The sequence below is a fragment of the Sparus aurata genome, chromosome 20 (assembly GCF_900880675.1).
Source record: "Sparus aurata chromosome 20, fSpaAur1.1, whole genome shotgun sequence".
Classification (NCBI taxonomy): domain Eukaryota; kingdom Metazoa; phylum Chordata; class Actinopteri; order Spariformes; family Sparidae; genus Sparus; species Sparus aurata.
In genome coordinates, this window is record NC_044206.1 from 6,530,494 (window position 1) to 6,544,077 (window position 13,584).

The following is a 13,584-nucleotide window of genomic DNA, read 5'->3' on the forward strand; positions in this document are numbered from 1 at the left end:
CACTGAGGACAAGATGAAGCATTTACAGTTCATTTATTGATGTTTGCAGAAAAAAAGCATCAATATCTCAATATTGCACACATAAACAAAAACACAGCTGCAAAACAAGTTCATGCCTGTCAAATGTTTTCAGGAAGCTTGAGACACAGAAGCAAACAGAGTGAGAATTAATTCTTCACGTGTCAGCCCAGTCTGTAATTATCTGCCTGTGTGTTCGCAAGCTCTCATCAGCTGCACTGATCCGCTGCTCTGAGGCTCTGAGTAGCTAGTTGCACATCCTTTCACAGTGCCTTCATGCTTTTTTAACATTTGTAAATGTTGTTCTTGTTTTTACATCCCAACGTAATCAAAAAAGTGATTAAAAAATACATTTCCATATTGTTGCCAACCCACTGAGTGTTTTTATGTTTTAACTTTAAACAAAAAAAAATATTGTTCCTCTTTAGGCTTTTTTAGACTTCTAAACCCTCTGAAACCTTAATGGACGGAGTGGATAAAACCTTTTCACTCAGCTAAAAACAAAGCTGTCTTTGTGGTTTTGACACAACAGCCTTAAAATATTCATCTTTACAATACAAATTGTCAAACACTATGTCTCCATGAAGGCAGAGTAACACAAATTGAAATGCAGAATGATGGCATTTGTTGCTCCTGATCTTACAGGGCAACCCACAGAAAGAGTCAGACCTTTAGTCTAGAAACAGCACACAAGAGTCAAAACTCACTAAACAATGGACTAGAATAAAAGCACAGACTCTCAAGGTTGCTGAGGATCGGGACTGATTGATGTGTGTTTAACGGACAGTTCACCCCAAAATCAAAAAAACATATTTGTCCTCTTACCTGTAGTGCTGTTTATCCATCTACATAGGTAAACATCAATGTAGGTAAAAGGAAAAATATATGTTTTGGATTCTGGGGTGAAATCCCCCCTCTCCCAAGTTTCAGTTCCAGAGGCAGGGCCCTGGACAGAGGCACGGCTGTCTGAGATCTGCAGGCCTGATCACCAGGTCTTTCACCACCTCCACAGTCCCAAACAAGGGGTACAGTTCCTCTGTGAACTTCTCGTTGTAGGTGTACAGGTGGGAGCGCTTCTCCACGTCGTAGAAAGACAGCTGGCTCTGCTCATAGTCCAGGTATACCCCAACTTTCCTGGGAACCACGCTCTGTGACAGCATGGTGGCGGGAACTGTGAGGGCCTTCAGATCTGAGCCCCTCTCCAGACGGAGGGTCAGGTAGCCTGTGTCTGTGTTGAGTGAGCGGAAGCCTCGCCGCACCGCAGATGCTTTGGCCACGCCAAGCCGCCAGTCGCGCTCACCCACCTCCACCTCCCAGTAATGCCGTCCGCAGGTGTAGCCCTCCTGGCCCACGGCACACCACCAGCCATTGAAGCGCTGATGACTCTGCTGAACTTCGCGATGTTCCAGGCCACACCGCATGCGCTTCTCATCGCTAGAGATAAGCAGGTCTGGGTTGGCTGAGTCTGAGTCCAGAGTCACATCGTCTGTGGAGAGACAGACCAGAAGGGAAAGATGACAAAATCTGTAACAGATTACGATGAGGAACAGAAATGATTTAATTGGATTTGGTGTTCATACCTGCAGCATCACAAATCCAATTCCACACTGTAAAGAAAAAGAAGAAAAAAGTCATTAAACCGAACGTACACAACCTGCAAACTGCAGACACAGTTAGAAACAAGCTTCACAGACCAAAATCAGAACAAAAATGAGAGAGAATATTGAACCTAAATTAATTAGGTGAGCTCAAACACGACTGAATATGAATATCAATGTTTCTCCATGTCTGCTGGATGTGTAATTAGGAAAATGCTGGCAAGTTAAACACATCAACTTTAGGTGTAACCTTTATTCTGTTGCCCCCAAGTGGCCGAAAAAGTAATTCAACAAAGGGTTTAACCATCAAAACTTTAGTTCTGAAGTTAGAAAATCAACTAAAATGAATATTGCTTTTAAACCAATTATGCCAAACAATTAGTAATTTCAGCTTCTCTCTTGTGAAGATGTGTTGCTTTTATCTGTAGTTTATTTGGTACATTGTTTTTTAAATGATGGTAGGGCTGGAACCTTAAAACAGTTATCAAATTACTGACATAATGGCCCTTCTACCGACCTACATTTACAACTGGCGCTGATTTCCATACAGTGTCAGAATTCCACATGATTAAACTGTAAAACATTTCAATGACAGTCAGTCTACTCACCACTGTGGGGGATGTAGCGGACAGCATCTGAAAGAAGAAAGTGATTACTATGATTACTATCATTTACTTAAGTACAGTTACAAATTCAATGTGCAAGTGTTTCCATTCTATACTATCTTATACCACAACTCCAGTACTTGCCAGAAGCAAATTTGGCATTTGTCTGACAGATTAAATTACTAGTTACTGTTTACAAATTGTCATACCCTCTAAGTCCATATATATATATATATATATATATATATATATATATATATATATATATATATATATATATATATATATATATATACACATACATATATATACACACACATACTTCCTCCAACGTTGCTTCTACATGCTACTTTCCCCACCTGCACCATAATTGAATCACTTATCGATCCTGATTAGTTCTAACAGAAAGGATTAATCAACTTTCACTCTGACTAAAGATGTTGATGCAGTCGATAGCACTCGTGTATGCAGACATGCTGTTATAATCAATAGCAATTAACACATTATGGATGGCTTGTAATCATCTAAAATGCTGACTAACTTCTCTCTCTCTCTCTCTCTCTCTCTCTCTATACATACATATATATTTATTTTTTTATTTTCTTTAAATGCAGGGTTTTCGTTATCTTTTAAACTTCAACAAAATTAACATGTTACTGTTTTTCAATGAACTCACCAATCTTCTGGCTCCGCTGCTTTCTCACCAGCCATTGCTTTGTCACGTCCTCCTAAACACACACATACATAAAGCAATAGTAAAGACAAAGCAGGCTGAGGTGGGTCTAACAATGACATAAAGAGATTAGCCTGACTGGGTGTCATGCAGCACAGTATACATAATTCTTCACATTGCTTACTCTACCGAGCTGACAACATCATGCTAATTTATCATGTTTTCAATCCTTTTAACTATCTAATCAAATCCAATTAGCTGCTTAAACTGATTATCTTATCATTCATGATAAATTCGAGGAGAGAAAAAACTTTGATCCTGGAAAGTGACGAAGATCCAACCCAATCTAATCAAGGAAATATAACGACAGACGTCCACACCTTGACAGGGCTATCAGCGTTCAGCACAGCCAGCAAGATGAGCTCCATGGCTGGGAGCAGGTTGGGCAGGCGACCCCTCTTCCACTGGAACTCCAGGTCGTCTAGCATCATGAGCACGGGCTCACCCGGCCAGACGGTGGGCTGGAATAAATGAGTAAGAAACAATGAAGATGGTGTTTACTCATTCTTGTGATCACTGCTCCAGCACGGCTCTGAAAATGGTGAGATGATTGCCAAGGGCAGGGTTTATCTTAATCATCTTTATCAGATGCAAGGAGGGAACTGGGTCAGATTGTAATCACCAAGAAGCCACCCGGTGGCACACATTATCCACAACATCCACCATCCTATAGTCACCTGAGGTCTGCTTTTCATCTCCCGTGTCCAGTCCATGATGACTCTCTTGTGGGGCCCCATGTCGCACTCACCCCCTGCCTCCAGCATGCACAGGAGGTGTCCCTTCCAGTCTTTCTTCTCTGGTTTGTCATTCTGGTAGTCAGACAGGATGACCCTTGGCTGAAATAGAAAAATTAAAGTTGATGTGAAAGAATTAATTAATTGACAGATCTGCAACTGTTTTTATAACTGATTCAAGTCATTTTATTGCAAAAATGGAAAGCGCTGTTTAACATCATATTCAACAGAACATCCATCTGGTCTACTGGTCAGACAAAACAAGACATCTGAAGACGAAGACTCGAAGTCACCAAGGACAACTTTCACTATTTTCTGATATTTTGTATACTGAATGACTAAATATGAAAATGTTCAGCTGAATCGAAAGCAAAAGCACAACATCCAGAAAGCACTGTATTGGGCTGAAAATAATGATTATTTTCATTGTCTGTTAATCTTTCTTATTTTCTTGATTAATCGATTAGTTGTTTGGTTTATAAAATGTCAGAAACATTTTTAAAATCACACTAAAAAAGCTGGAATCAGAGAATTTGGACGCTTAAAATTTTGTCAAAAACAAAGAATCAATTATGAGTGCAGATGCCGCTTAATTTCATAGTTGCCAACTAACTGATCTCTAGACTGTACCTACCTGCACTCTCTTCTCCAACACAGAAGCCCATTCCACTATAAAATCCCGACACACACTGGCCGGCCAGATGTCCTCACTGGTCCAGATATGGCCGAGAATGCTTGACCGCTAGTGTAAATATACAAAATAGTATTAATGAGATATATAGAGTAGATCCATGTCTGTCTGTGTGAGAAAGAAAGCATAGGAGGAGGAGAGCTTACTTGGCAAATTCTGTTGAGTTCTCGAGCCAGCTCCATAATAAATAACTGACTCTCCACCAGCGGCTCTTTCTTCTCATGTTTCACCCGCTTACGAGACTCCTGGAACAAGAAGACAAAAGTTAAATAAGGAAAAATATGACTTGATGTACAAAATGTATGACCTGCAGCAAACTTGTGCTATCAGAGAAGAACAGAATCTTAAACCCATACCTTGAGTCGAATCTTGAGCTTTTTGGCCGGCTCGATAAGGAACTGCAGGCAGTCCTTCATCATGCTGGCAGCTGTAGAGTGAGGGAGATGCCCTGTGGTACGATAATAAAAAGCTTTAGTGCGCTGGCACTCACTCTGTCAAGAGCTGGAGCTGAAGTGTAGCTGACTGCGCTCACATAAGCCACACACATTGATGAGGGCGCAGAAATCGCTAATTCATGAGTGGTGGCAAAAGGTATGTCTGTGTGTGAAGAGAGAGAAAAGCACTGCAGAACCTTCATCCACGGTCCACAGAGAGCTCATTATAAAGCACTCTGAGCTATCAGTAGGTGAGGAGGAGGGGAAAAAGAACCCACACATTGGGAGAGGAGAGGAAAGGCACAGCCCACCTACTCAACACACCCGCACACAGACAAAGTGAGAAACAATGTTGCAAAAAATATTGCAAACTAACAGGATTTCCTGGTGCGTGTGGGGCAATGCATCCCCATCATGGCCTTTAAATAGGAAATTAATTCCCAAGGAGATCTGAGACAGCAGTGCAGAGCCCTTTTTAAAACACTGCGGAGGGTGCGGGGGAGCGTTGGACCGGTTTGCTGTTGATTCAGCAGCCCGCCCCTGCACGCCAGTTTGATGCGCCGAGGGGATTTGGTGTTCTTTCTGTGATGAAGGGGTGGCAGCTGAGCCAAAAGGATGCTGGTGCTGACTTTCCAAGGACTGAATCAAAGACATGGTGGTTTTATGTTAGGACTGAATGTTTACCCTTTAATTTAATCCACAACAGACTTTTCTTTGAGGAAAGATGACACAGGAGTTGATGATTTTCTAAAACATAACTCATTTTGGTTGGTTGTTTGCTAATGATGATGATCACTTAAAACAACGGCTTGAAAATGCACACTGTGGTGAACCATATCACATAACTGAATAAGCCCCGACTGAGTCTTGTGTCAATACATGTAGTCCTAGTCAACGTCAGGCCATCACACGTGCTGGAAAGGAAGAGGACATGCAGAGACGTGCCACTGAGCCTCTTAACTAATTAAGTGGATACATTATTGTTCAACTTGAAATACATTCAGATAAGAGGAAAAATATGCCATTGCATGGCTTGTCTATTAAATTTTGGATAGAAATATTTGAATATTCACTTCTGGATAGACAGTAGGTTTATTTTTTGGTAGTGAAAACTCTGGCTGTAAGTGGTAGTGGAGCTGGGTGTGTTGGATAAGAGCTTGAAAGATTAGAGGAAATCCAGGGATTATCACCGGTGCCATTGCTGTAGAAACGCAGGTAGTGACTTTCTATATTGGGACACACCGACAGAGCAACCGCTGCCTGTCAGCATCAAAACATAGTGCAACGCACACAACAACCGCCAAATAACAAGAAAAGCATTGTTTTATAATATCTGAAAGAACGCCTATAAAAAGACTGCATAATTTAGGGGTTGTTGTCTACTGTCTGCCGTCGTCAAAATTGAGCATTTTTTAAACGTTTAAGACACGAATGAATAATTAGAACTACCGTCGTGCGCATGAGGCTAGCTTTTTTCAAAATGGATAACAATCACTATCAGGAACACAAATAAGGCTATTTCAGGTTACTTAATTACGCCCTAGACCGGCGGCATAGTTCAACCGATTTTTCTCCGTCAAAATTGGCGTTTTAAGGAGAAAAAGAAAAAAAGCCTGACCTTGTTATGCGAGAATTTCCTTATAGCGGACAACTTTGTGCAGCTCCTCCGTGATGTTTCCAAGCAAAACTCGCAGCCGTTCAGCACTCCGCCATCCCTCTGAGACGCAGGCTTCATCCGCTCCTCAACTGCGGCAGCAGGCACAGAGCGCGCGCTCTAATCTGTCTCCACCGAGCTGCAGTTCGAGAGAGGAGGCGCGCGAGGTCGCTGTAGCTTCCGTGACCCGAGAGGACCGCAGCGTTCCTCTCCAGGTGCCCTCACCTTCTGTTTAATGTCTTTCTTGTGGCTTATTCGAGTGAATTTAACACCGTTACAGGCCAAAAGGTAACTTGATGCCAGTATTCATTATCTTTCTCTCACTAATATTGCTTCACACTATTTGGCGGTTTTACTTTTAGAAATAGTGAAGCCTTATTAGCTACAGGTAAGAATCTTCTGTTAAGTCCAAGAGGTGACGTATGATCATGTATCGTTTCACATCAGCTTGGAAAAAAAATAAAATCCCACAAAACATACAAGTCTCTGCAGCATATGAATTAGCTAACGTAGTTAACCCGCTAAACTATGAGTTAACTACTTTAACTAATTCATATTGCAATAGCACTCGCAAGTTTACCCTCAATATGGCCTACACTGAGTCCCTGAAGGCAGCACAGCATGTCGTGAAACAGAACGGCAGATGTCACCACAGTCAGTAAACACATCATATCACATATGTTTATTTCATTTTGAGAGCGTCCATAAGCGCCGATAGCTGTCTGATAGATGTCAAAGACCAGTCACAGTTTTTAATCCGCCTCCCTCCCCTCCCCCGTCTGCCCGCGCCAGGTACTGTGGAATGGGAAGGTGTCTCGGTATGTTAGGTAGGCAGGCTGCGCGGAAGTGTGATTCCAACGCGTGTCGCTGTGCTTAAATGACAGGAAGCTGCCTGTGTCAATAACGACAGCCTCTGCTCATAGCTGTACCTCTCAATATGGCACCTAAAGACCCTCTGCTCGGCACTCTCAAAGGTAAGGATCCTAGGGAACGCATTATGCAAACGTGGTTTAATTGGATAATTTCAGCCTCAGATTCAGCTCATTGCTTCCTCCTACTGTGCGCTTCTTGTGGCTCACCAAGACAAACGACTGTCTTGGTCGTATGAGAAAGGCATTACCTTTTTTATTTTACCACATAAACAACACCTTCCAGATCGTTAATCGTGTGCAGTGCTGTCGTGCAGATTGTTGATTAGTGAAATGTTCGAATGATCACGAATTGTAAACGGGTGGCAACAGCGGGCTCACAACACGCCCACTGTCAATTGCTTGTTTTTCTCCCACCTCCCAGTGTGTGTCCTGAATCTGCAGTCGGGTGGAGAGATGGTGACGGACGCCAACCCTCATCTCGCCTCCTGCTGTGAACTCCTGGAACTGGTCCTCAGGAAGGGGCTCCAGCGTCAGTATGATATGATTCACCTGAAAAAACAAACAAACAGTGCTGTATTTGTTAAACTGCAACGTTCTTTGTCACTACATTGCAGAGATAACATGCTTAGAAAAGCCTTTGCACCTGGCGTCTAAAATGCATGCTTAAAATAGTCTTAATTGTTTAAACCGGAGGCTGAATTTATGTATTTTACTTTGTATTTCTTAAAGGATGAGTTCACCCCAAATGAAAATGTAGTCATTATCCATGCACTCCCAATGGAAGTCGGGTGAAATTTCACAGTCTAAAGAACATTTCTGGAGCTTCAAAGAAAAACATTAATATTTACTTCCTTTTCAAAGGAAGCTGCTAAGTTAAAACTCTCTCAGCGTGCAGTCTATCTGCATCTCGAACCTTCTGAAAACCTGAACTACGCTGATGAAGATTTTTTTTCAATGTTTTGAACAAGTCCCCATCTCCTTCAGTTGTTTGGGAGATTACTGCAAAGCTCTTTTGATGTGAAGCTCTAGAATTGTTTTGTGGACTACACAACTTCAATCAAGTCAAGTCAGACTGACTTTTCATCTTCATGGGGGTGAGAAGTTATTGATTGAATTTTCATTTTTAGGGGAACTTTTCCTTTAATAATAAATCTGCTGAAGCACTACACGTCAAGTATGTTTTTTTGTGGTAGGGACTGAGTGTGTGTTTGCTCTACCTCAGAGCCAGTCATCAGTCTGGTACACAGAGACTACTGGCAGAGTTTTGAACAGCTCACTCACCACGATGCCTGTGGCAGGTAAAAGCACCCTGCTTGTATTAACTGACAGGAAGTGTTATAACAATTCTCTTTAATAGACAATACTAAGCCTTGTCAATACCTGTTGTCTCTGGTGATGTGTGTAGATTGTCTGCTCTGTCCCTGGCAGTGGAGCAGACCAGAGTTTGCAGAAAGCTGCTCTCAGCTCAGGGCAGAGGCCGCTACCTGCTCAGACTGGCCCTCAGCCGCAAGGCCCTGCCACAGTTCATCTCACACCTGCTGCACACACCCCGAGTCCTGGAGGTCAGATACATTGACCAGATACAGTTTCCAACATGCAATTATATAGAGTTTGCTGCCTATATTATGTAATTTCTTGTTAGGTGCTCAGTACTAGAGTTGGTTGAAAATCTTTCTAATTCACTAAAACAGCTTTGGGAATACTGTTTCTAACCCCTCCAGTGGTACAGCCCGGCAGTGTCAATTCTCAGGAATGAGGAGTTTGTGGGTGAGACTTCTTACTTGATCTCATTGTTTTCACTAAATGCTGAGCAAAGCTGTCATCACTGCCGTTCAGTGTCCAACAGCGTTCTCCCTGTTTCAGAGCCGTTCATGTCGCTGCTGCTGGTCCTCTCTCACATGGAGTTTAAACTGAACATGGAGGTCAGAGCTGGTCCTTTATTTATATTATGAAAAACTAAAAACGTACTATAATCATCCATTTTCAGTATTTTCAAGCCAGACAGGATTCTCCTTCAAAATATAACCTTGTCCACTCTAATGCCAATTATCACGTGGCAAAAGCAGCTATTCTGTCAAAACACTTTGAAATCAAAGGACTGTACTCATACCTGTGGTCTCTTTACACAGAATTGCAGTTTTCTTGATGAGAGCTGGCTCCTACCGGTAAGAAACGTGATTATTATTTAGTAATTCACAGCATCACAACAATATGATTACGGTTTATGTGGCCAAAGGAGCTTTAAGATCCTTGGAAAAATACATAGACAAATCTCCCAGGCAGGACACATTGCTTTGAGATAACTGAACAGAATGTAGCAGACAGCCTGTTAATTATTTGTGTGTTTCCAGGTGTGTGAGACGTATGAAGTAGTGCCCTGTCGGGAGGTAGGGATGGTGTTGAGGTTTGTATATCCCCTTACAAAGTTTGTATTTATCCGTCAAGTCTATCCACTAATAAATAGATCTGTACAACCTGCTGCATCATTGGCCTGTCTGTCACTCAGGTATCTCGGTGGACGCGTCTTCGTCCTTGACCTGACGCCTGGAAGTCAGGCTCACATGGACAAGTTTATCTGCCCTGGTGACATTATTGATGAGATCAATGGAACATCTCTCAGGAATTCCAAGAATGGACAGGTATCTTCAACCGTGCAGCGTTATGCTGTATGCTGACGCAATAACCAGTGTCCGGTCTATTCTCGTTGGTATGAAAGCCAAAACAGTGAGCTGACACGAGTGACGCAGAATTTAGAACTCTGTAAATTGCACCTGTGCTTTTCTTCCGTTTAAATTGCTCTGTGAAAATGCATATATCACGTGAGTAGGATGTGTAATGCTGCTACTCGACAATCCCATAGGTGTTCTCACTCATGGTGCCTGATGAGACCTATTCTCACACCTGTGTGTGCGTGAAAAAAAACCTCCCTGATTCTCTTTTTAGTTTTGTCTCACCGGTTCAGTTGAGACGACTTTCAGTTTATCCTTTTTACCAATAGGTGTCAGTTTGGTGGTCATCTCACTCACTCCTGTCATAGCTGCAACCAGTCCGACAGAAATCACTGAAAAGGCCTGTGCAGATGTGGGCTGGATGAAGATAATTCAACTTGTGAATAAGGCCAAAACGTCATTCTAAGCAGGTGCAAAAATGAGACCATGGAGGAAGTTATTTGAAACTACAAACCAACAGTCCCATTCTCTGTGAAGGCTATGATGGTGTTTGAGGTTTCACAGCAGTAGGACATCAGTCTTTGTACATGGAGAACCAATTATGATTTCCCCATGAGCAGTGTGCACACATAATGATGATGTTCAGGCACAAATACTGTAGTCCAACCCAAATCCTGTCTATCCTCCTGACTACCAGGAAAAAAAATATTGTCCAATCACATTTTTTTTTAATTCCCCAATCTTTGTAAGGTAATTAGAATACTGAAAACATTTTCTTTGAAGAAAAAGCTTTTATTTTTGCGATATCATATGTCCATGTTACGACCCTCTAGTAACAGTCCACTACAGTGGACATTGGAATGCCATACATGTGAAACTGAACCTTGATGGCAACCAAGGTGCTTCTGAGAATGACTCCCTTTCTTTTCATTTGAAAAAACAGAACAAAGTGGAGGAAATAACTACAAATGTCCACTACAGAGGACATTTTTAAACACTTAAATACTATGCTAAAATACAGTTCAAAAAATTCAGACAATGTTTTAATGTGCTGTTAAGAGACTTATATAAAATATGCCAACAACATTTCAAGCCAAAATTTGCTCAATAAAAAGTATTATGTGCTTACTTTTCCTCTTCCCATAAAATGTGCTTGCCATTTTCCTAAATGAGGAAGAGAAAGGTACCAAAGCCCCACCCCTTCACATTTGGTATCATTGAAAAGCCCTAAATGTCCTTTGTAGATAGCAAAAGGAGTTAATTTAGTAGTATAAAGTGGGTGGGAGATATTCAGGTTTAGAAATGTCCTCCACAGAGGACAAATTTGAACTACTGGTAGTCAGGAGGCTATTAACCTATTAATCCAAGCATAAATCACTGGCGAGTCACACCTTTGACAAACCTGATAAACATTTGCATGATAAAAAAAACCTGCCACTGTCAGAATTCTGTCTACATTTGGGACTGTATATGCCTTCAAAGTTGCTGTACGGAGAGCTACAATATAATTATTTCTATTTTCAAAGGCAGGTGTGGTTCTGTCTCGGCTGAAGGGCTGCCCCCTGACCATCGGTGTTCTGCGATGGAGGGCTCACGATGGAACAGTGTATCGGCCCCTCATCAAAAGCCTGCGGGCCCTAAGGATGGAGAACCCCACCCTGCAACTTGGTCCTGCTCCCTCCCAGCAGTCAGCTACCAAGGACCAGAGAAGCTCTCTGTCACAGTGTCTCAAAGAGGGAAGGCAAGTTGGTAACTAATCCATGATTATGATTTGAGGATCACTGTGTCGTATCAGTTGTATTCTTGACATTAAGACACTGGCCCACCTCTTCTCAACAGGATTGTTTACATAGTGCAGTTCTTGGGAAAAACAAACATTGGAATGGTAAGTAATCGCTTTCACTTTATAGTTTAATAAATGTTCAATCTCTGTTTAAATATGTGCTATGCCGTTTTTCCATTACATCTGCCGGCCTTGACTCCGCACAGCTGGTGGTTTGCCTTTCTATCAAAACTGGGCCTGAAGGTGTGTCTTAAAACAACAACGCGCTTGTGCAGATCCCTGCAGTGCTTTCTAAGAATCAACAAAGTTGTTAACAAACTGGCTCCAATAATTTATTTGAAAACAAGATTAATTTACCATAACTTCTTCACAATAAAAGCCCCCGCTATTTAGTCATTTCAAAACATTTATTATGAAGCAGTATCACAGGAAACATTGCAGTCACAAGACGTCACACCGGCTTGGCCTGCACGGCTCGACTAAACTCGGCATAGTAAAACCGGTCATGGAAATGCAAATCGGCGCGGCTAAAAGTGCAAGTGAAAAAACTGTATTAGTCTCATGTATTATTGATGTGACATCCAGTCTTCTCCGTTTGTAGTTTGGAGGCAAGGAGGTGCTGCAGCACGCCATTCCACAAGTGTTGCAGAAAAACCAGCCAAGCAGGGTAATGTAGCTGATGTTGCGTCAGGCATGTTTGTTTCTGTTGTCATGCCCCTCTAAACACTTATTCCACTATTAACATATTATCGGTCATTGTAATTTGTTTCATAGGAGGTGCTTTTAGATATGAAGGAAACACATTTGACTTGCACAGACAGCTGCAGTAAGCAGGTCAGTGGATACATTGTTCCTATCAGGAATAATCATTGGTGTCCGAGTGGCTTTTTGCTAATGCGTGACAATAACAAATACATTATATCTTTGTTTGCTCAGGAGCTGTTTCAGCATCACTATCCTGAGATTTCATGTGTTGGGAGATTTGGTCAACCAGACTACACAGTATTTGCATTCTGTGTGGCGTAAGTATCAAACACATATTATACATAAATTCTTTATGCATCAACTATCATTCATTCCCACAATCATCCGACTGTTAAACTCAAGCACTACCTGAACAATCACTTTCCACTCAGTTTTTTGTAATCTTATTTTTTCTTTTTAACTTTATGCATATTCATCTGATTTTTCCCTCTACTTGTTTCATCTTGAGCAGTTGTAACAAGAGAATTTCCCTGTTGTGGGGATAAATTAAACCTATCTAAACAGGCTTTCTTTACATTTGTAGCAGAGACCAAAATAGGTGAGGTCAGGTGAACAAGCATATTTCAATCTAGCAAAGAAGCACCCCACATCCCTGATAGTTTAGGCCACACCCTTCCAATGACATGATGCAATACCCAAGCCATCACAGCTGTTGTCATTGGCTGGACCCACATGTTATCTAAGCATATGATTGGCTCTGTTCACAGGGACTCCCCAGACACCCCTCAGTCTACTGGCTTCTGCTGTGTGGCACTCCGTGCAAGCACCATCAAGGAGTGTGAAGAGATTGTCTGTCGTATTGGTGAGACAGTGATTACTTCATATGAATTACTTTTCCACATCTTTAAAAGAAAAAAAAAACAATCTTACATTGTGTGTTTTTTTTTTACAGCAACCGGTTTCAAGCATACCGAGTGGTTTGTATGACAGTGATCAGCTTATTTGAAGTGGTTGTAAATAAATGCAATGCCTGTGACAACATACCCACTGCAATACTGTCTGAATACCACAACTACATTTAAAAATCA

At 41.8% G+C, this 13,584-nt stretch overlaps 2 protein-coding genes across 2 annotated transcripts; one reads left to right on the forward strand and one right to left on the reverse strand.

Moving 5' to 3' along the window:
• Window positions 1–16: 16 nt before the first annotated feature.
• On the reverse strand, window positions 17–6,602 carry LOC115571298 (butyrophilin subfamily 1 member A1). The gene is made up of 10 exons (XM_030400646.1): window positions 6,432–6,602; window positions 4,736–4,827; window positions 4,526–4,624; window positions 4,323–4,430; window positions 3,632–3,790; window positions 3,275–3,415; window positions 2,898–2,949; window positions 2,225–2,251; window positions 1,599–1,625; window positions 17–1,504 (listed from the first exon to the last, which is right to left on the reverse strand). Exons 2-10 carry the CDS (start codon window positions 4,796–4,798, stop codon window positions 945–947), a joined length of 1,236 nt encoding a protein of 411 aa, XP_030256506.1. The 5' UTR covers window positions 4,799–4,827; window positions 6,432–6,602; the 3' UTR covers window positions 17–944.
• Window positions 6,603–7,145: 543 nt separating this feature from the next.
• LOC115571297 (uncharacterized) lies at window positions 7,146–13,539 on the forward strand. The gene is made up of 16 exons (XM_030400645.1): window positions 7,146–7,441; window positions 7,761–7,868; window positions 8,562–8,637; window positions 8,745–8,901; window positions 9,061–9,106; window positions 9,203–9,261; window positions 9,469–9,504; window positions 9,691–9,743; window positions 9,846–9,978; window positions 11,535–11,749; window positions 11,848–11,893; window positions 12,393–12,458; window positions 12,566–12,625; window positions 12,728–12,813; window positions 13,264–13,358; window positions 13,449–13,539. The coding sequence occupies exons 1-16, from the start codon at window positions 7,405–7,407 to the stop codon at window positions 13,481–13,483; spliced, it is 1,308 nt and encodes a 435-aa protein (XP_030256505.1). The 5' UTR covers window positions 7,146–7,404; the 3' UTR covers window positions 13,484–13,539.
• Window positions 13,540–13,584: the final 45 nt, after the last annotated feature.

What these genes read in the sequence shown, in the direction of transcription:
- LOC115571298 (XM_030400646.1), bottom strand. Translation starts at nt 4,798, where the DNA reads ATGATGAAGGACTGCCTGCAGTTCCTTATCGAGCCGGCCAAAAAGCTC. An exon ending in ACGCTGATAGCCCTGTCAAG is followed by an intron (nt 2,950 to 3,274) that starts GTGTGGACGTCT and finishes GTGTGTGTTTAG; the next exon opens with GAGGACGTGACAAAGCAATG. An exon ending in TTGGATTTGTGATGCTGCAG is followed by an intron (nt 1,505 to 1,598) that starts GTATGAACACCA and finishes GTCTCTCCACAG; the next exon opens with ACGATGTGACTCTGGACTCA.
- LOC115571297 (XM_030400645.1), top strand. Translation starts at nt 7,405, where the DNA reads ATGGCACCTAAAGACCCTCTGCTCGGCACTCTCAAAG. An exon ending in GAAAAACAAACATTGGAATG is followed by an intron (nt 11,894 to 12,392) that starts GTAAGTAATCGC and finishes CTCCGTTTGTAG; the next exon opens with TTTGGAGGCAAGGAGGTGCT. An exon ending in GTATTTGCATTCTGTGTGGC is followed by an intron (nt 12,814 to 13,263) that starts GTAAGTATCAAA and finishes CTCTGTTCACAG; the next exon opens with GGACTCCCCAGACACCCCTC.